This window comes from Chironomus tepperi, unplaced genomic scaffold (assembly GCF_022539635.2).
Source record: "Chironomus tepperi strain 1889 unplaced genomic scaffold, CSIRO-AGI_Ctep_v1 contig_48, whole genome shotgun sequence".
In the NCBI taxonomy this organism is placed as follows: domain Eukaryota; kingdom Metazoa; phylum Arthropoda; class Insecta; order Diptera; family Chironomidae; genus Chironomus; species Chironomus tepperi.
In genome coordinates, this window is record NW_027226170.1 from 1731062 (window position 1) to 1753191 (window position 22130).

Genomic DNA, 22130 nt, shown 5'->3' on the forward strand with positions numbered 1-22130 from the left:
GCACACAATTGCTGTAGCGTGTACTTAAACGCAACACCTTAATCGATTCGAAATGGAAAACAATTTAACCTTGAAATTCCGACATGATTTACCTAAACTGAAAATATTTTTCCTTTATGATGCTTATCAGCATGACAAATCTCATGTTTTTGTGTGAATCACATGTATGAGCAGCCATACAACAACAACAACAAGACACGGTAGCAGAAAAACTCTTATTTTTCAATTTATAATAAGATCATCAAAGTCGTCTTCGCATTCATGCTCTAATTAATATCTAAACAAATTACGGTTAATGAAAATACTCGAGAGTTGCTATCTAAAAATGTTGTTACAGCCTATGCCACTTCTTTATCATTATTACTGTTTTCAGATGAAAAGTAATTGAGATGAAATATACGCAAATAAGTGTTAAACTGTTAAATAATTGCTATTGTCGCATGCTTCATTGATTTTTCTTTCACACGTGACTGGATATCCAGCAATTATCAAATACCTTGAATTATGCTTCCAAGAGACCAATTATTTACATCCTCAATGACATTCACTAATTATTTCAATTTTTTTGTTTTCACAGAATCCAGACTCATGGGTTGTTGTACATCATTTACAGTCACAATCAGGAATACTCGATCCAGATGATCATGTACACGACGTAGCAGACGATAGAGAACAAATATTAGCTAGTTATGATGATCATCCGGGACCTGATCCGGGTGTATTACAAGGTGGTGGTGATGGTGCTAGTGGAAGTAGTGTAGGAACTGGAAGTCCTGATATATTTCGTATTCAGGATGGAAAATACACAAATCATCATCAAAATGAGAGTATCTCAACACATATAGATGTGACAGAAACAGATCAACCACCGAATGGTCTAACGTTGCAAGTCAGACGTGGAAGTGAACCGTCATTGCAGACATTAGATCCAAATACAAAATTATATGCATCAGATAATTCTCAAGAAACGTCAAAACGTTGGTCAGCAGCTCCAGTATGTCGTGATGAACCCGAGAGAGTGCTTGCCATGACAAATGGATCATATTTATCGCCAAAGTGGACAGTGCCAGAAGAAGATATTTCAAATGAAATGATGCCATCAACATTCACACGCTCGGGACGATTGTCAATGCAGTTTTTAGGCGATGGTGCAAAGTAAGTAGTATTTTGGCATTTTAATTTGCCTTTTATGTGAGAAAAATGCTCATTCAAACTTTTTACAGCTATCGTTGGATTGAGGCTGCAGAAAAGGCAGCACACAATCACAGCAACAATAATATTAATAGCAGCAACAATGAGAATAATTCATACCATTCAAAATCTTTGCCGCGTGATGCAAAACAACGAAAGGAGCCGCTCGGTCAAGCTAATGTTTCAACATATGAGTCAATCCGACAGAAAAATGGGTAAGTCAGTCACAAGTATAAGTGTAAATATTTATGCAATAATTTATGTATGCTTGAAATTGCAGTGAAATGCTTCTTGTTACAAATGAAGTTGGTGGACCATTAGGATTAACGGCGATACCAGATCAAGAAAATGGTGGACTTCTCGTTCAATCTGTTGAACCAGAAAGTCGTGCCGAAAAAGGGAGATTACGTCGCGGCGATAGAATTTTAGAGATTAACGGAATTAACTTAATGGAATTGTCTGAGGCATCAGTGCAAGATACATTAAGAAAATGTATTACGTCGTCTGAGCTTCGGTTACGTGTAATAAGAGCAAAATCAGAGACAAAAGATCGCAGTAAAATTGAAATGTTTGAAGCTGAAGAGAAATCAGCAGTTGCAAATAGTAAAGTAGCTCATGTTTCACCGACTCGTAAGCCTGGATCAATTGCAACAACATCATTGCAAGCTGCAAATACAAGAAAACTTGGACGTAGAATTGAAATATCATTAAAGAAAGGCACACATGGTCTTGGCTTTAGTGTAACAACACGTGATAATCCAGCTGGTGGACATTGTCCTATTTACATTAAAAATATTCTTCCGAAAGGTGCTGCCATTGAGGATGGACGATTAAAGCCTGGTGATCGTTTACTTGAAGTCGATAATGTACTAATGACTGGAAAATCTCAATCAGAAGTTGTCAATATACTCAGAGCAACACAGCCTGGTGCAACAGTCAAAATAGTCGTGTCACGACAGAACGAGATTCCAGAAGTTGATGAGCGTGAGATTGGCGGTGTGATGACAGAACAACAGAAAAGCACAACATTACCAAAACAGCCACCGCCACCGATTCTTCCGAAAAATGTCATAAAATCACCGTCAGCACCAAACATTTGTGATGTTATCGAAAAGAAGATTGAGTCAAAGGATGATAGTGTAAAGATGAAGATTAAGAAGTTCAATTCATCCACACCAGACACATCGATTGATAATCAAAATGCAAACATCTTCCCATGGCGTAATCGTGAGATTCTCACATTCCATATACCAGTCCATGATACAGAAAAGGCTGGTTTAGGAGTTAGTGTAAAAGGAAAGACTGGATCATCAAATCCATCAATTTCCAAGCATGATGGTGATTTAGGTATATTTATAAAGAGTGTATTGCATGGCGGTGCCGCAAGTCGAGATGGGCGTTTGAAAATGAACGATCAATTACTTAGTGTTAATGGAATTTCCTTATTAGGACAGTCAAATGCAGACGCTATGGATACATTAAGACGAGCTATGCTTCAAACCGGTGGTAAATATCCCGGCGTTATTGTACTCAAAATAGCAAGACGAGCATCATCACGACCTGGAAGCACAATTGAAAATGGAGATCTAACTGTTGTGGATAGCAGTGGAAATGGAAGTGAACAGTCAGGATCAACTGTCATCTATTTATCACCAAATGAAAAGAATGCAATAAATGCTCAGAATTGTTCGAGTCCAGTTACACCACCACAAGAGAATGGAAAGCGATGGAGTAATCCAGTGCTGGATCGTTTGACTGGAGGAACTGGAAATAATCGAGTGCCATCCACACTCATTCAAATGCCACCAAATCTAAGAAATGATAGTTATTACATGGCAACAAATGAAAATTGGAGTCCAAATGTAAATCTCAATGGAAGTAATGGTGTCTTAATTGAGGAAGATCCAGAACCAACATCACCGATTCTTCCCATTCGACCAGATCTTCATCATCAAATATCAGCATCAACACCAACAAGTGTTGGTGATATTACATATGCAAGTCAATTATCATTAGAAAATCCAGTTGATGCATTTAGTCGCGATGCAATCGGTCGACGAAGTATGTCGGAGAAACATCATGCAGCATTAGATGCTAAAGAGACTGGAACATATCAACGAAATAGAAAAGTTCGTGAGGAACGTGAGCGAGGAAAAAGTGTATCAAAAAATAGTTCACAGCATCACAGTTCGATTGAATCTCTAAATAATATGAATCGTATTGGAAGCATGAAGACACGACAAAAATCAGATCTTAAATCTGAAGCAATGGATAAAGTTGGTGATCTCGGTCCATCATTGGGTATGAAAAAGTCATCAAGTCTTGAATCATTACAAACGATGGTGCAAGAGATTCAAATGTCAGACGAGCCACGAGGTCCAACAGCCTTAAGAGCACCGAGAGGTCGTGGACGAGAGGAAGTTCTTCGTGCTGCTGTTGAAAGACCAGAGTCACGTAAGTATAATTGCTTTATTGCCATTTATAGGAATTTAATTAAAGTTAATTTAATCTTATTAGAGCCCCGAAAACATTGGCTGCTTGAAGATGGAATGACCGACAATGACGGTGGATTTGGAAATCGCGGCACACTTCAATCGTCAACAAATGAGGGAAAAATGAAAGATCAAAAGAAACCAGGATTCCTTAAAGGCATTGGTCATATGTTTAGATTTGGTAAACATCGAAAAGATGTCTATCCAGCACAGACAGAAGTCATTACAGATTATACAAGTTGGTCAAATGATGTATCACAAAAGAGTGCTACACTTGGGCCATCATCAATAATTTCATCACCGTCTGTAAACTCAAATACTTCACAATTACAAAATCAAAGTTCGACTCAACAACAGCAACAGCAGCAACAACAGCAGCAGCAACAATTACAGAATTCGCAAAGTCATAATCATCAACAGAGAGAGACGAGTCACGAAAGACAATTATCATCAAATTCATCGAATGGTCCGCCATCCTATCATGCGCCTCCAAATACAATGTTAAACGGACACCCAAACAGTAAAATAACACAGAACGATCTATTCAATCATAGATATTCTCACTATGTGAATTATGATGAGCTTCAATTACAAATTAGGTGAGTTGCAAAATCAGACAAAAAATAAGTTCTTGTATATTGGATGCTTGTGTATATTTTTATGGGCTTACTAACAATCCTCCTTTGTGATTCCATTTTCATCTTAACTCATTAATTTATATACTTTTATGCAAATATTTTTTATTCTTATTTTGGTGAATCTCATTCTGTCTTGTTATAAATATTTCTATTTATTACTTTCTATCTATCTGTTTTGGTGATGTTGTTTCGTCTCTACTGCTTGCTGCTCTTCATAGACAAAATTTTTTTTAAATAATTTAATTCTAATTCAGAAATATTGAAATTCGGTTTAAGTTGATTGGTTGGGAATTGTATCATTTTTGGTCATCTCGGTAGTAAAATATTAGTCATCTCGGTTTTAAAAATATATTATGTCGGTAGTAAGATTTTAGAATTTCATTATAAAAATTTTGCCATCTCGGTATTAAGATCTTGTCATCTCGGTATAAAAATTTTAGCATTTCGGTAATGAGATTATGTCATCTCGGTATTAAAATTTAGCCATCTCAGATTTAGTCTTCCCGGTAATAAAATTCTGGTCATTTCGGTATTAAGATCTTGTCATCTCGGTTTTAACGGAAGATTTTGGCATTTTGGTTTTTACGGAAGATTTTGGCATTTCGGTATAAAAATTTTCAATCTCGGTATTAAGATCTTGTCATCTCGGTTTAAAGATTTTAGCAACTCGTTAATCAGATAATATCATCTCGGTTTGAGGATTTTATCATCTCGGTATTCAGATTTTGACATTTCGGTATTAAAATGCTGTCATACCAGTGTTGATATGCTATCATCTTGGTATTAAAAGTTTGTCATCTCGGTATTAAGACTTTGTCATCTCGATAAAGTTTGATAAATTTTCAAAATTAATTTGAATATCTTCAATCGAAATTTTGATACTTATGGAAAAAGCTGATCATTTTGGTTCAAATAAATTGAAAACTTGGTCATCTCGGTTAAAATTTCATTATCTCGGTAGACATTTTGTCATCTTGGTATCACAATTATTAAAATTGATCTTCAGTTAAATTTTGAATATTTTGGAATAAAATTGTCATCTCGGATAAAATTGCATCATCTCGGTTAAAATTGCATCATCTCGGTATCAAAATTATTAAAAGAAACCCACATAAATCGATCATCAACTAAACAGTCAATATTTCTTTTTCATTCACTTCTTCCTCATTTTCAATAAATTGCACCTAGGGTAATCAATGTATTTTTGGAGGTATTTTGTTTTTGGAGGTATTTTGCCTTCAATTTTTATTTTGCAAATATTTTCTATTCTAGCTCGTTATATGTTTGGGAAAACACATGAAAATCATCTTATTGATGGCAAAATATGTTTTGGAGAACAATATTTCCTATTCGGCAGCTCTTTAATTAAGTTTTTTATTTTTTTGTTTCAACAGCCATTTTTTCTTAGAATGAAGAAAATTTTGACCAATTTTTATCGATTATTTTTGTCTTTAAAATCTCATTTTTCTTCCTTATGAGTAACCAAAAATGACATTTTCTATCTATTTCTGTGTTTCCATGAAGTTTTTAACAGTATTTACTGCTTAATATTCGAGAAAACAGCATTCCAAAAAATGACGCGTTAAATGTATTTTTGGAGGTAAAAAAATTTGTTTTTGGAGGTATTTTTAACGGAAATTTTTTGAATTTTGTCGAAAAAAATGGTTTTGTTTACTAAAATTTTTAAGTGAATAATATTTGTGATTAAACATAAATTAATTAATTTAAGTGTGAATTATCTACTTGAGAGAAATTTTTGGAAAACGTAAAGTGATTCGATGAAAAATTAAGCAAAATGGAAGATAAACTCTTTTCACTTTTAAAATAATTATTTTTTTTTCGTGTTAGAGGATCGATAACGTAAAATAAACGCCAAATGTTAAGTTAATTAATGTCTGTAGCATATATTTTAGCCGTAGAGATTGCTCTAATGGATTTTTTGGCTTTTTTCCTGCGAAAATTTTATCAACGGTCTTTTTGGAATTACCTCCAAAAATACATATTTTTACCTCCAAAAACAAATTTGATACCTCCAAAAACAAAAACGAAAATAATGCATACAAAATCATAAATTATGCTTAAATGAATGAGAATTACAAAAAGTTAAGCTTGGTATATGATTTCTGCAGTATCATTTGATCTTTTGGTGTATAAAACTCTTTCATTCATGCAGTAATTACGAAAATATTAGCACTCAAAGTTTTCAAAGGGCAAAATACCTCCAAAAATACATTGATTACCCTAATTTTTTAAAACCTAAAAAATATTTTGTTTCGTTTTTTTTGTCTTATCTGTGCCCCGCCTACACAAAACAAAACCAATAAAAAACACATCACCAAATACACACCGTCGTCATCTCTATAAATGCGCACACTATATGTTATTTCCTCAAACACTAATCAATGTAATTGTCACATGTATAAAATAAAAACTAAACAAAAGTGAAAATCCCCCGTCTCGAAACTCTAGAAATAAGTTGATTGTAACTAAACACCAAACAAATCATCAAAATCTAGTAAAAAATTCAAATGCATATCTCGGCGATGAGCTGTCAAGTTCATCCGGTCAACAATCGACCGATGGCGAGAGTGCAAATGATTTTTTGACGGATTCGACAATTGAAAAAATGCGACTGCAAGTGAGAATTCAAAGGGAAAAGGTGGAAGAGAGGTAAATTTAATAAACTATTGCACATCTGCAGTGTTGTTTGTCATTAATGTCTCATTTGATGAGAGATAATTATTTGTCATTAAAAATTTTAATCGTTGCATGACTGTTAATTTAATTGAGTACATTTTGGGTAGATAATATCGGCAATTAATTATCTCTTGATTAAATCTGATAATACATTATACACAATTAGAGATTACCGTATTTGGCACTTTATGTTTGCACAAAATTTACCATTTATTTTGCCTGTTTTTGCATGCACAAATCTGTGTGATTAATGTTCAATGTGTGATTCAAAATTTTAACGGACTTTTGGAATTTGAAAATTTTTTTGGAATATTTTCAAAGGAACAGCAAGTTTTTTTACACCCTTGCTGTTTCTTAAGAAACTCATTTTCTCATTTCTGTAATTTAACATCATCTTCTATTTAAAGTCGACGAAATCAGCACTACCACTCACAACGCTCAGCACGCAATGTTGACTTAGGACATTATCATCAATTTAACGGAGTATCTCCGATAGTTAATGGCCATAAATATCCACAACAGTCACAACAACAGCAGCAGCAGCAACAGCAACCACAATCAATGCATCACATGCGACCAATATCCAGTTTTTATGAATATGAGACAATTAATCCAAATGGACATTACAGGAAGCTCGGTGAGCATCCATTTCCATTACAAAACAGTAATAGTAGCAGTAAAATAATTAATGGATCAAGTTCGGTGAGAGTAACAGGAAGTTCAGTACGAGGACCTATACCAGAGCAAATGAAACAACATCGCGGACCATTTATTACGCAGGTATGATTGAGAATGTGTAATTATGGATCAGTGGTGGGTAACCTGAATGCCGCGGTACATCTTGGTGGTAAGCCTCGACTGAAACCACATTCGGCAGCAGAGTTGTCACAGGCAAAAACCGTACAATTTCTTGATAATTTGTAAGGTTTTGTGAGAAATTTAAGAAATTGTACAGTTTTTGTCTGTAACAGATGCCTGTTTCGCAGCACTGCATGGCAGTTACACTGGTGTGTCATGACACACAGGTTGTTCATCACTGATTTACAAGGAAGCAACCCGTGTGTCAAGACACACTAGTGTAAAAATGCCATGAACCCGCAACCGTGTGCGGTTTAGGTCGAGCCTTACCACCAAGGTGTGCCGCGACACACCGTTTGCCCACCACTGGTCTACAGGTGGACAACCTGCGTGTCACAGCACATTAGTATGAAAATGTCATGAACCGTTTGCTGTGTGAGTTTAGGTCAAGGCTTACCATCAAGGTGTGCCGCGACACAAAAGTTGTCCATCACTGACTTATAGACATGTGAATTGTAAATTAATTAACACGTAATTTATATCTAACAATTCAGGTTCATATTCGTGATCAGAATGGCAAGCATCATCCGTCAGCCAGCAAAGTTTGATTGTATTTAAATGGTGATGACTATATACTTATGAGGAGAGACTGGAAATTAAATTTATCCTACTTAACATTACGTTACCGAGCAGTCGGACTAATTAACTAATTAACTTTTGATTTACACATTTTTTTTTAAAAAAAAAGTATTTTAATTTAACTTTTTGTAAATTATGCTTCATTTCATTAATTGAAATTCCTTCCTTTATAAAGAGAGATACATAATGATTTTTTGATTACATTAAAAAACATAATCTGTGATGTGATTAAGAAAATATGAATTATTTACTACAAATTTTGTCAAAATTTGACATTATTCCATTTATTTCAAAATTATTAAAGAGACGAGATTCCGATATGGAACCTAAAAAAAAATATTAATAACGCCTTAATTCTATGCTAAACAAGAAGTAACAAGAAAAAATGTAATTTACTCGATTATTTTAGAGCATAAGCGAATGTTCGTTACCATCAAAACTTATTATTTAAATTAATGAGCTTTTTGTGGAGCTTACAATGAGGATGAAAAGATAAATAATATTTTTGTGTAAATTAAGCCTTTACTCAATAAAAAAAAAGAGACAAAACAAAATTTATGAATGAGAAATAAAATATTAAAATATTTGTTTAATTTAAATTAGTTTCAGGAAGTTCCTTCATGCTTTATATGGGGAGTCTTAGTGTTGAGTGTCTTTGATATTTAATTATATATGTAGAATCGTAGGAAGCTTGTCAATAATGATGTTTCACAGTGTCAGATTCAGGGGAATCAATTAGTAAACCTAATCTTGTCAGCTTTCTAAGCTAACGGATTAGTCTGATTTGGGTGGTATTTTACAATTTCAGATATCCCTAACAGACAATCAGCATAGTCACTTGATGATCATGCTTATGAATATACTCAATCAATATAATTAAGCATGATCCTTGTTTGTTCGAGTATGCTGCTCGGTTGTGTGATAAATTCTCACTAGACTAAGGTTCGTTCATTAATTACTTTACAGAATAACGAACTTTTTTCAAAAATGAGCAATGGAATTCTTAGAATTTCAACTTCCGCTCTCCTGAACGTAATAAGTTAAAGACCCCTTATTGCATTTATTTACTCAGAGACAAGCGATTGTGCCGATTTAAGAACCTTATCTCAAGTGGACACGTTTTATTGCAATAGCTGTAATTCTAGTTCTAAAGATATATAATGTCTTAATTCTTTGAAAATTAAAAAAAACTTCTTACTTCCTTGGCTAAGGCGCATCGCCCATTGCTGCGATTACAAAATGTCTGTTGACAGTTCTTTTGATAATTTCTGTTAGTTCGGGATACTGCGAACTCTAGCGTCCTTATAAACACATCCAATATATGAACTTTTCAGTCTTCCTCTCGATCATTTGCCGTAAATAAATCTACAAATGTTAAAAATAGTTACAATATCAGCATCCTAAAAAAGAAGTTGCCCATCTGGTCCTAAATTGAGAATAGTTAGTTTCACTTACCTAAAAGATGGACTCTTTATAGGAACGGAACTTAAGCGTAGGTAATAGTCAAATTAAACAAAATCAACTTCGAGCTCTGGCCCTAAATCATTGAAATGTGATTCTTAATCACATGTCCTTGAATATTAAGCCATTCATAACTTTTACTATAGAGTTCTAGTAAATAGTGCGGAGATGCATACTGCATAGAAAAACAAATCATGCAAAATATTTATTTAATTTATTTTCTTAAACAATATTTTTATTGTCTTGACTGAAGTTCTCTTATCAGAACTACAAACAATTTTTTATCAATACTACTATCCAGGTGTGAACAAACTGTCTTTTCCTGAGTATGCCATTAAGCTTTCTTTCTGTCTTAATAATTCTGTCACTCTATATTGACTCTTAAATTAATTGTGAAAGAAATTAAATTTAGGTATCGAATCCTGTGAGGTCTCAGCAGAATGGAATATGGGGTATCGAGCCATACATAGGCGAATCTGCCAGTGGTTAACGTCTCTGCAAAGAAAGGTCTCTGTAGCCGAATGATTAAGCAACAGTCCGGATATCTATTGCTCTGCTATGAAAACTTGTATTCGATTCCCAGCAGAGATGGATATTATCAATCAATCAAAAATTATGGAAATAGAACCACATATTTCAACTCATAAAGCGTATCAAACAATAAAGTTTGTGCACATCTGTTACGATCTTAGAAGATATAATTCATACTTTCTGAATCAGCTATCAGTAGTCAATCATACCTTAAGGGTGATATGCAATTATTTTTTGCTGAGCTTTGAGGTTATTACTGACATTAAAGCTCTATTTTGACCATAAAGTAGTATTTATTTTACGATTCTGTGACTGTAATGAGTAATTAAGTCACTAAACCAATACAATTGACAAACTTACATTGTCTATTTTTGTGCTTGCTATAGTAAATAGCTGAAGTTCGTGCAAATAGCTTAATAATTTTTTTTAAGGTTAAGGAGAACTAAAATGACAGAACTAAGAGTCGAAAATGCAGCGGCTCCGCCAAAAAAGAAAGTATCTCTTCCAAAACATGATGTCCATCGAGAGGCACAGCCACCAATATCATACATTGAAGCACTTGCTAATTTATTTAAAGGAAATGTAGGAACAGGTAAGTCACATCAAAAATCCAAAGTCGTGACTGAAAATAAGCAAGCAGGCAATTAGAATTTCAATGTTCCTTTTAGGATGCTTTGCCATGGCTGATGCCATTAGAAATGCTGGAATAATCCTCGGACCAACAATCGTGATAATCATAGCAATCATATGCATTCAATGTATGAAAATGCTGGTCAATGGTGCTGAATACATAATGAAATCGAACGAGCTTAGTTCACGACCAGCATATGCTGAAGTTGTTGAGCTATGCTTCCTAGTCAATAAATCTGAAAGTGTAAAATGGAAAAAATATTCAGCATTAGCGAAAAAAATCTGCAATATTGCAATTTGCGTCACACAGCTTGGATTTTGCTGTGTCTACTTACTATTCGTATCAAGTAGTATTAAGTTGATTCTTGATCATTATGACGTACATATGAAGCTATCAATTGTTATGACGATTGTATTGATACCGTTATGGATGTCAATTATGGTGAGGAAATTGAAGAGAATTGGTGAGAATTTTTGTGACTGAATTAAGGCAATGATCATTCAATACTTCATATCGTTTCAGCAATATTCTCGGGACTAGCCAATATCTTCATGATCTTAGGAGTTATTTTTGCAGTTGGATATTCCTTATTAGACTTGCCACCTATCAGTGATCGACATTATGTGAAGATTGATAGCCTGCCTTTGTTCTTTGGAACTGCAATGTTTGCTTTTGAAGGAATTGCTTTAATCTTACCTCTTCAAAATGCCATGAAGGAACCGAAGAAATTCGTTGGACTTCTTGGTGTCATGAATGTTGGAATGGTCTTGGTATCTATCATTTACGTTGTAATTGGATTCTTCGGGTACTGGAAGTTTGGTGAGAATTCAGCTGCATCTTTGACGCTCAATCTTCCTGTGGATCAGATGTAAGGAGTTTATAGCTTTTAAACTTTATTCAGATGACCTTGACTTAATATCCAATTCCTTTGTAGATTGGCGCAGGTCATAATTGTTATGGTTGCTACTGGTGTGCTGTTCGGTATGGTCTTAAAGTCAAATCTGTAGCTCAATTTCTTCAAAAGTATTTTTTTTACAGGATATCCAATTCAATTTTATGTAGCCGTTCAAATTCTGTTCGGATCAATAGTTGTGAAAATGGAATTTGCAAAGAAAAGTCCAATAACCTCCGAGTTACTCTTAAGATCACTTCTGTGTTTAGTGACATTTACAGTCGCACAGCTGATTCCCAATTTGAGTATTTTACTTAGTTTAATTGGTGCTGTGTTCTGCAGCATTCTCGTATTCATATTCCCAGCTATAATTGAGCTGACAACTAGGAAGGCGCAGTATAATAGTATTGGACTAGCTTATTGGATTAAGAACATGTTCATCATCATGATAGCAGTCTTTGGAATAATTCTGGGTGGCGGACAAGCTCTTTATGAAATTTATTTAGGATTTTTTAATTAATTTAATAAAAATTTGTATTATACTTACTAAATTTAAGTCTATTTGTGTATCAATATCCCTCCCACTTTCTGCATGCGCTTCTGTCCAATGCACTTCTCAGTGCTGCAAAAAATGTTGAAAACGAAGAAAAAACATTTTTCAACTATTCGATTTCCAATCGCAGATGGCTGAGTAACGAAAATAATTTATTTTATTTTTTACTGTGCAGTTCCGAGTTTGTTCTTTAAAAATTATAAGTTAGTGCTAAATTGATCCGAGATGATAGAATCTGTAGAAAAGTCACAGCCCAATCCAACCAAGAAGAAAGTGTCTTTTATGGGATATGTAGAACTTCATGAATTGCAGCCGCCAACTTCCTATGTGGAAACACTTGCTAATTTGTTCAAAGGAAATTTAGGAACAGGTAAATCGTGACTGGAAAGTTAAATTTTTATTTGGATTTGCTAGAAAATTTTCAAATTTTTTCATTAAAAACTCGAAAGTTTCACGTGATTTGCGGTAAAAATATGTAGCTTCAATGCCATGCAATTTATTGAGCAATAACTTGCCATAACTGTTAATGGATACATGATGTATTTATAATTGCAATTTTACAGCTTACTTAAAAAATTAATTTTATTCAACACAATTATAGGATGCTTTGCTATGGCTGATGCAATTAGAAATGCAGGCTTAGTTCTTGGTCCAACACTACTGACAATCATCGCAATAATTTGCATCCAGTGCTTCAAAATGTTGATTAATGGCGCTGACTATATAATGAAAGCAAATGAATTGACTTCACGACCAGAATTTGCAGAAGTTGTGGAACTGAGCTTTTTAGTCAATAAATCTGATAATGCCAAGTGGAAGAAATGTGCAGCTATAGCCAAAACAATTTGCAACGTTGCAATATGCATCACACAGCTTGGATTTTGTTGTGTCTACTTGATTTTCGTTTCAAGTAGTATAAAGTTGATACTTGAGCATTATGAAATCTATGTGAAGCTGTCGGTTCTTATGACGATCGTTTTGATTCCTGTCTGGTTGTCAATATTGGAAAGGAAGCTGAAGAAAATAGGTATAAGGTATTGTGCTCTATTTGTAATGACATTTAGTTGACATATTTACTATTTCCAGCAATACTTTCGGGACTTGCCAATGTTTGTATGATATTAGGAGTTTTTTTCACAGTTGGATACTCCTTAATTGACTTGCCGTCCTTCAGTGATCGAAAGTATGTGAATTTTGAGAGTTTGCCTTTGTTTTTTGGAACCGCAATTTTCGCATTTGAAGGAATTGCTTTGATCTTACCTCTTCAAAATGCCATGAAGGAACCGACGAAATTCGTTGGACTTCTTGGTGTCATGAATGTTGGAATGGTCTTAGTCTCTATTATTTATCTATTTGTTGGATTCTTCGGTTACTGGAAGTATGGGGAAGCGACAGCTGCATCCTTGACACTCAATCTTCCTGTGGATCAGATGTAAGTATTCACAATCTCACATAAGCTTGACTTAACATCTAATTCCGTTATAGACTAGCACAAGTCATAATAGTCATGGTCGCAACCGGTGTGATGTTTGGTAAGCATTAAAAGTAAAAGATGTTCCTTAATTCCTCTAACTTCAACTTTTTTCTCAGGATATCCAATTCAGTTCTTTGTTGCCATTCAAATTATGTTTCCGCCAATTACTGAAAAAAAGGAATACGCAAGGAAAAATCCAGTGACTGCAGAACTAATATTCAGATCCTTTATTTGTCTTGTGACGTTTGCAGTTGCACAGCTGATTCCAAATCTGAGCATCTTGCTTAGTTTGATCGGTGCTGTATTCTGCAGTATGCTTGTGTTCATATTCCCAGCTTTAATTGAGCTGACAACTAGGAAAGCACAATATGATAAGATTGGATTGAAATACTGGATTAAGAACTCGATCATCATATTGATGTCTCTCATTGGCATGATTTTAGGTGGTGGACAAGCTCTTTATGAAATTTATTTAGGCTTTTTTAAGGATTCAAATTAATAGAATAAAGAATGTATTTTTAATAATTAATCAGATCCAGTAATTATACACAAAATATGAATGATTCGGCATTTTTTATAAAATAATTCCCAATTTATTAAAACTTTCTATGTCCTTAAATTTAATAATTTATTAGACGATATAATTATGTTTACATCCATACAATGAGGAGAACATGAAATACTTTTTGGATAGTCAATACTCAGAATTCTTTGCATTTATACACGATTCCGCTGTTGCTGAGACTAAATTACTGCAGTTTGAAGGTTACAGCAATTCTGTGAATTTAACTACAACGCAATTCTCATAAAAAGCATATACAAGAAGGTGACTTGAATAACCTGTTAAAGTTTGGAAGTAATTTAGAGTAAATTACTAGAAAAGTTTGATTAACTTTGTTCAGAGCTCGAAGTCGAGTGAAGTTGACTCGAATTGAGTGACGTTGACTCAAGTCGACTTAAATTCAGTTGACTTCCTCGAGCAACACAAATTAAGTAGACTTCGAATCGAAGTTTTTAGGACTCTGCTAAATCTATTTTGACATTAAATGAAAGCCGCCTGTAATAGACAGCCCTGTGGATGCCATACAGATTAGATTTATAAGCTTACTTTATTTGTGTCGCTCGGATTCAAGCTCTGAGCTTTGACTTTGTTCCTTACCCTCAGAAAAGTCTTCATCTGAAATGAAGATTCAATGCCAGCTTTGATGTAGCAAGGCTTCTGCATTAGAATGATCAGCAGTGCCTTCCTCACTTGAATATTTCTACATTCTTGCCAATTTGTACTATAGATTGCCATGTAGATTTCCTCGTCTTCATCCTTAACATCTTGACAGAAACAGCAGAAGATGTAAATAGTAGCAACAGTTGGCACAAATATTAAACCAGTTACTAATCGATCTAAAGTATTATTTGTTGCGATGAAGATGCTGATTGATGCGAAGAAGAGCAGTGGATATAAGATGAACATGAGAAGTAAAGATCCTCGGAAGGTGCTGTTGAATTGCTTGACAAAGTTAATCAGTATATTGTGCTTGTCAACAATTCCGGATAACTTTTTCATATTGAAGGTTTGGATATCCATCATGGCATTTAGGACTTCATGTTTCACTTTCATGGATTGGACAAGGATGAAGGATATCTTGACAAAAATCAAAAGATGTGACGAGAAGAAGAAGATTGAGAAATTGGTGAATGTCCAAAAGATCCAGGCTGTAAAAATCACTGCATCCATAAGATTATTGACATCTATTATAAGTAGGAATGTATAAACTTTTTCTGATGAATTAATGGATGTTATGAGGCCCATCATAAGCATAAGTCCAACCAATACAAAGAACATTATTGTCACTGCTGTAAACATGTTTCGGATCAGGTTAATAAGTGAAAAGATTTTTGAAATCCTTTTCGATCCATAAGCTTCAAACATTGGGATGTGCGCATTATAAATTTCCGTGATCATTTTCTGGATCTTATCCCTGTGAATCCACAAACTAGTCATCCGTTCCAAATAATTTAAAGTTGCAAAGACTGCAGCAAATCCGTACAATTGAAAGATAACTTGATTCTGTTTAAAAATTATAGTCAGCCCATAATGAATCAAGTACATTCCAATATTGAGGATTACTAGCAGCAAGTAACAACTTTTGATAGCACTTATTATCCATTTAAACTTAAAAGTTAAATTTCTGTGTACTAATTTGTATGAAAATTGATATCCGAGAAGTTTTAATGAATTGACTGCAACTTGAAGAATATCTGAAGGAACGTTTGGATCGTACGACATTCTAGCTATAACTATTGGAAAATAACAAACTTCTTGGGTAAGGTTAAAGTAGAAAGAAAAGTCATTGAATAATTTATATTATTTATTAAGTTAAAATTAGAGTTCTGACAAGTTATTGTGGATGTACAAAAGGATTGATATTTCCACACTTGCGAAAAACATTTAATTCATTCCTACGCATACTTTGTTTCTTGACATATATAACAAATTAAAAGTTTATTGGAATTTTTCAACCTTAAATTTAATTATTTACTAGACAATATAAATTTTTTTTTAAGGACAAAGAAGTTTCAACTAGGGTTGGGCATATACACGTATATCATGCAAGGTTGCTGTAATGATATTGTATTACTTAATTCTCAAATTCTTATATATTCCTAACAATTTCGCTAAGATGATCAAATTTATAACGGTTTTGAAATCACTATCAAGTCATCTCAGAAATCATTTTATTTTTGATTTTGGATTCAAAACACAACATTTAGATTTTTTTAAGTCTAATTAATTATTTTGTAGTTATAAAGTATGACGTGCTACTTGTAATGAACACCATTTTCTATTTTCACAGATATTGTCATGGGTTGACAAATATAGTTTCTAAAAACAAACATTGTTGTCTATGACACAAGAATATATGCTTCTGTAAATTTAATATCCCGTAAAGAAAAACGAAGTAAAATCAATAGGGCTTAGTCGTTCAAAAATTCAGTGTCAGAAATGTGATGTAATTTTTCTCTTTTCCTAGATATTTTAACTTAATCTGAATTTTTGGACAAAAATGCTTGTAATTTTATGAATAATGAGTCCTAAGGTACAAAAATTCGTTTAATTTTTTTGTAAAATCGTTAAGAAAATTTTGAATTTTTACAACAACAAAAATATGCACAAAAATTCAAAAAAAAAATTAAAACTAATAACTTAATTTGTTAACTAATGAACTGGAATAAAACTAGAGGCTGCATTTATGTTGCCTTTTTGTATTTTGGTACTAATATTATTAATAATAATAATCATAATAATAATTGTTATGTCGCTCCAAAACTGTCTATGTATTTTATTGGTCCTTTAATTAATAATTTATTTTAACACTTGTTGTCTCGTGTAATAATCTGTTAAAAACTAAACATTATAATCATCGTCAAACTTAACGAAACTAATTTAAATAATAAACCACCGTTACAAATTGTAAGTATTTCACAATCAAAATAATAATAATAAACATAGGAATAAACAAGAAAAATTTTGAAAAATAGCGACAGTATAATTTTTGGAGCAAGTGTCGATTTTAATGTAGGTTTAATCGAAAAAGGCTTTGGCGTTAGCATTATCAGCAGTGACTTTTTGATTTTCTTGTCCACGATGTATGGCCAATTTGATTCGTAAATTACAGTATTTATTTCACCGCTTTCGTCCTTGACATATTGACAAAAAGTGCAGAAAATGAATAAATTAGTAAGAGTTGACACAAAAACTAAAATAGCTATCATTTGATCCAAAAGATTATCTGATCTAAAGAAAATGCTTAAGTATGTTAACAGCAGAAGGTAGTAGAAGTATAGCATAGATTGTAGTGTTCCTTGAAATGTATCATTGAATAGTCTAACGAAATTAATCAATTGTTCTTGCTTATCTACAATTGCTGATAGCTTCTCCATACTAATATCTTTGATATTATTCATAACAATTGATAGCTCATGTTTGATTATGAGGATTTGTATCAAGATGTACGAGATTAGGATGTAAATTAAAAGATACGACGCGAAGAAGAAAATCGAGAAATTGATGAATATCCAAAAAATCCATGAACCGAAAAGCACTGTATTCCAAAGATTTTCAACGTCTATAATCATCAAAAATGTATGCACTTTTTCTTTTGAACACATGGATCTTAAGATGCCCATCATCATTGAAAGTCCGAGAAAAGTGAAGATAAAAATTCTGACTCCAATGAAGGTATTTCTAATGAATGATATTAGCATGAAGGTTCTATGAATCTTTTTGGATCCATTTGACTCATCAAACATTGGTATATAAGAATTAATCACTTCCGTTATCATTTTCTGGATATTTGCACTTTTTCGCCATAGGGTTATCATTCGTTCCAAGTAGTTTAAAGTTCCATAAACAGCAGCGAATCCATACAATGTATATTTAAACTGATTATCTTGTTTGGAAATCTCCATCAACCCATGATACACCAGGTATATTACAATATTGATAATCAATAGCAATAGATATAGATTTTTACCAGCACTAATGATCTTATTTATCTCAATCAACAATTTATTTTTCTTTAATCCATAACTAAATTGATATCCGAGTAGATTTAATGAATTTACACAAACTTTGAGAATGTCGGAAGGCACTTTCGGATCGTACGACATTTTAAAAAGCAATAACGGAGTTAACTGAGCTGAAACAGGTGAATATATCATCAAGAAACTAGAACACGTAAATAATTCAAAAATTATATCCCCAAATTGTCCTAATTTTATAGAATTTAATAATTTTATATCCGAAAAGTTGCTAAGCACAGTTTTCAGTATAAAATCCATGTTTAAAGAACTCCATCAATAATTCAGGACATTAAAAATTTATTGGAGTTTGGTCATTTATTAGTTTTTTAAAATGTTTCTACAAATCGAAGTTTCATACAGTAAATCGAACAGTCAACACAAAATTTTAATTCATTCTTTCCTTAAATATTGAATTAATTACTTAAGATAATAAGTAATTTAAGTAAACACTAATCTCTCTAGCTATAAGGATATAACTTAAAGTTAAGGAAGTTAGGAAAGTGTAAAAATAAGTTTTAATTTTAAAACAGTGAAAATTCAATAATTCACACACAAAATTGGTGTTTATTTAGTGAGACACTAAATGCTAAGGAGATAGAACAACAAAACTCATTTTAGCAGAAATTAACTATAATTAAAGAACTTTCTAATTTACTTAAGTACGGATGATGTTTATTGTTTGAAGTTAGAAAACAGACTAAAATATTTATATGAAAGGGTCGACAACTATGAAAGGGGAAAATCAACTAATTGAAGAAGCACATAAAATTTGAATATTAAATGACAGTTGGCACATTCTCAACACTGAGTACACTATCAAACATTAACTTGATTATAGAGACAAAAGTCTAAATCAGATTTCTCGGTGACGTGAGAAGAACCTCACGTCTTATCGTTGATAAAGCTGTTCAGGTCTATTATTTTTGTTTCATTAGTAGTACCAGTCTCATGAGGGTCATGTATATGATTGTAGCTTGAACAACCTGTTGAAGAAATACAATGGTAAATATTCATGCATCCAATAAATATCCATGAAAATAAAAGCCAAATATCTCAGCAATTCTGAAATTCATTATGATTTCTCGGATATCTTGCTTCGTGGCTCAAGAACATTCTTGAAATTAATCTTGAATATCTTTTTTTTAGTTGGAACTACGATGGACAACAATATGAACTTTTGAACTTGTTACTTACCTTTAGAAAGCTTCTCAATTTAAATGCTGACTTGAATCCGGATTTAATGAAGCATGACTTCTGCCTGAGAATGATCAGAAGTGCATTTGTCATTTGGATATTCATATTGTTTGACCATTTTGAGTTGTAAATTGCGGTCTGGATTTCCTTACTCTCATCCTTAACAAGTTGAGAAAAATAGCAGATAATAAATTCTGAAGCAGCAACAGGCATGAATACTATAAGGGTAACACACTGGTCTATAGTACTGTCGGTAGTAAGGACAATGTTAACTGTGACAAAAAACAGCAGTTGATACAGGATAAACATAGCCTGCAGAGACTTTTGATATGTGACGTTGAAATTATCCACAAACTTGATTAAATTTACATGCTTATTGATTATTGCTGTTAACTGCTTTACATTAAAGTATTCGGTATCTCTTGTGGCATATAGAATTTCTGACTTAATTTTGAAGATTTGTATCAGGATGAAGGAAATGAAAATGAAAATTAAAAGGAAAAAGGAAAAGAAGAAAATGGAAAAATTGACGAATGTCCAAAAGATCCAAGTGATGAATGCCACAGTATCCACAAAATCATCTACGTCTACAGTCATTAGAAACGTATGAACTTTTTCCGTTGAATTGATGGAACTTGTAATGCCGACCATCATTAATAGCCCGGTAAATACGAAGAACATGATTATTATTCCAATGTACATGTTCCTGATTACTTTGATCAGACACAAAATTCTACAAATCATCTTGGAATCATTGCAGTCATTCAGGATCGGAATATGAGCACTGGCCACTTCTGTTATCATTCTCTGAATGCTTGCTCTATGAATCCACAAGTTAATCATCCATTGCATGTAATTTAATGTGACAAAAAATGATGCGAATCCATACATTGAACATGTAACACGGCTTTGTCTTGTAATAACCATTAGTCCATGATATAGACAGTATATCCCAATATTGAGAAACACTAGTAACAGATAAACACTTTTGGCAGCACTAATTAATCCACTTTCATTTAAAAATAGATTTTTCTTCCTTAATTTATATGAAAACTGATATCCGAGAAGATTTAAGGAACTGACAGCAACTTTAACCATTTCAGCAGGAACGTTTGGATCGTACGACATTCTGAGAACTAATGAGTAACCAGAAGTGTTGTAAATTTCAATAAAGTGTGAATGAATTTATGAATTTTTAATTAATTTTATTATTAACCGGGAAGTTCTTAATAATGCAGGATATCCATAAATTATTCTAGGTTTTATTTCATAGAATCATTTTTTTTACACCTTATAATTAATTTTTTTTATTCCGAATCACTTTCCATTTCGATATTATCCGACTCCTCATCGTCGTCGTCTTTGTCCCAGCCAACCTTTTTGCCTGTCATGAAATCATCCCGTAATGCACTCCATGTCGATTTCTTATTACTTCCCTCATCTGATGATGATTCTTCCTTCTTCTCTTTTTTCACACGTTTATCGACCAGCTCAGATTTCGCTCGTGGACCAGACATGAGTGTGTCAAGGAAATGCTTCTTATTGTCTGCACTTCTAATGATTTCATCTCTCTTGCTCTCTAACTTTGTTGACTGTAACTTTTGTTCCAAATCTGAATGCTGACTTTTTACTGCATTGAATAACTGTACCACACCTTTTGTTGCTATTTTTCTTAAGGTTCTTTCTCTGTCAAGGTCAGCTACTGATGGTTTTAGACGGAGATTTAAGGCTCTTATTTTACCCTGAAATTAAATTAATTTAATTAAATTTTATAAAATATTTAGATTTGGATTTGCTTACCTCTAGCCTCTCTCTTCGTTTTTTCCTAGCTAATGCTGTCTGAAGTACTTCCTCGCTGGGTTTCTCTTCTTCACCTTCTACTTTCTGTTCTCCTTCAATTTCAAATGTGTAACTTTTCTTCTTCTTCTTTTTCTCTAAATCCTCAACCTTTTTGGCTTTGGACAACACTTCTGATTTCTCTGAATTAAGGATTTTAGCCATCGAATTTGCCCATCCTTTTTTTTTAGTGTCTTCTGGCTCATCGTCAGCTTCATCTTCCGAAATTGGAAATTCCTCATCATCACTTAAGCGATTTTCATCGTCTTCTATCTCATCCAATTCGCTTTCTGAATCTGTTTCAGGTAATACGACTTTTGACTCTACTGCTGCCATTCTATCAGTGATTTTTTAATAAAACTATAAATTGTGATCACTGCACGTTGCTTTGTTTATTTACGAGGGGCTTAGAACTTTTGTTTCATTTCAACGGACAAAAAATATTTGAATCATAAATAAACGTGAAGTTGGCTTCAATCCAGAGTTATTTTCTGGATGTACAAATCTACTTTACAAAATATA

At 33.2% G+C, this 22130-nt stretch overlaps 5 protein-coding genes across 10 annotated transcripts in view; 3 read left to right on the top strand and 2 right to left on the bottom strand.

Moving 5' to 3' along the window:
* Positions 1-8692, top strand: part of baz (par-3 family cell polarity regulator) — a 39602-nt gene extending 30910 nt beyond the window's left edge. For 3 of the 6 annotated variants that reach the window (XM_070652557.1, XM_070652556.1, XM_070652555.1), the window contains 7 exons: positions 578-1155; positions 1224-1406; positions 1472-3645; positions 3709-4282; positions 6764-6991; positions 7426-7798; positions 8371-8692. In XM_070652557.1, the coding sequence (XP_070508658.1) occupies positions 578-1155; positions 1224-1406; positions 1472-3645; positions 3709-4282; positions 6764-6991; positions 7426-7798; positions 8371-8424 (4164 nt within the window). In that variant the 3' untranslated portion in view covers positions 8425-8692. The other 3 variants (XM_070652561.1, XM_070652558.1, XM_070652559.1) reach the window with 2 other exon arrangements.
* A 2202-nt stretch (positions 8693-10894) lies between these two features.
* LOC139099457 (proton-coupled amino acid transporter-like protein CG1139) lies at positions 10895-11950 on the top strand. Its single transcript, XM_070651922.1, has 3 exons — positions 10895-11039; positions 11116-11541; positions 11601-11950. Exons 1-3 carry the CDS (start codon positions 10895-10897, stop codon positions 11948-11950), a joined length of 921 nt encoding a protein of 306 aa, XP_070508023.1.
* A 798-nt stretch (positions 11951-12748) lies between these two features.
* Positions 12749-14496, top strand: LOC139099462 (proton-coupled amino acid transporter-like protein CG1139). The gene is made up of 5 exons (XM_070651931.1): positions 12749-12893; positions 13125-13550; positions 13610-13955; positions 14009-14055; positions 14114-14496. The coding sequence occupies exons 1-5, from the start codon at positions 12749-12751 to the stop codon at positions 14494-14496; spliced, it is 1347 nt and encodes a 448-aa protein (XP_070508032.1).
* A 543-nt stretch (positions 14497-15039) lies between these two features.
* On the bottom strand, positions 15040-15579 carry LOC139099470 (odorant receptor 22b-like). The gene is made up of 2 exons (XM_070651943.1): positions 15157-15579; positions 15040-15069 (listed from the first exon to the last, which is right to left on the bottom strand). The coding sequence occupies exons 1-2, from the start codon at positions 15577-15579 to the stop codon at positions 15040-15042; spliced, it is 453 nt and encodes a 150-aa protein (XP_070508044.1).
* A 5373-nt stretch (positions 15580-20952) lies between these two features.
* Positions 20953-22081, bottom strand: LOC139099929 (RRP15-like protein). The gene is made up of 2 exons (XM_070652470.1): positions 21580-22081; positions 20953-21503 (listed from the first exon to the last, which is right to left on the bottom strand). The coding sequence occupies exons 1-2, from the start codon at positions 21942-21944 to the stop codon at positions 21080-21082; spliced, it is 789 nt and encodes a 262-aa protein (XP_070508571.1). The 5' UTR covers positions 21945-22081; the 3' UTR covers positions 20953-21079.
* Positions 22082-22130: the final 49 nt, after the last annotated feature.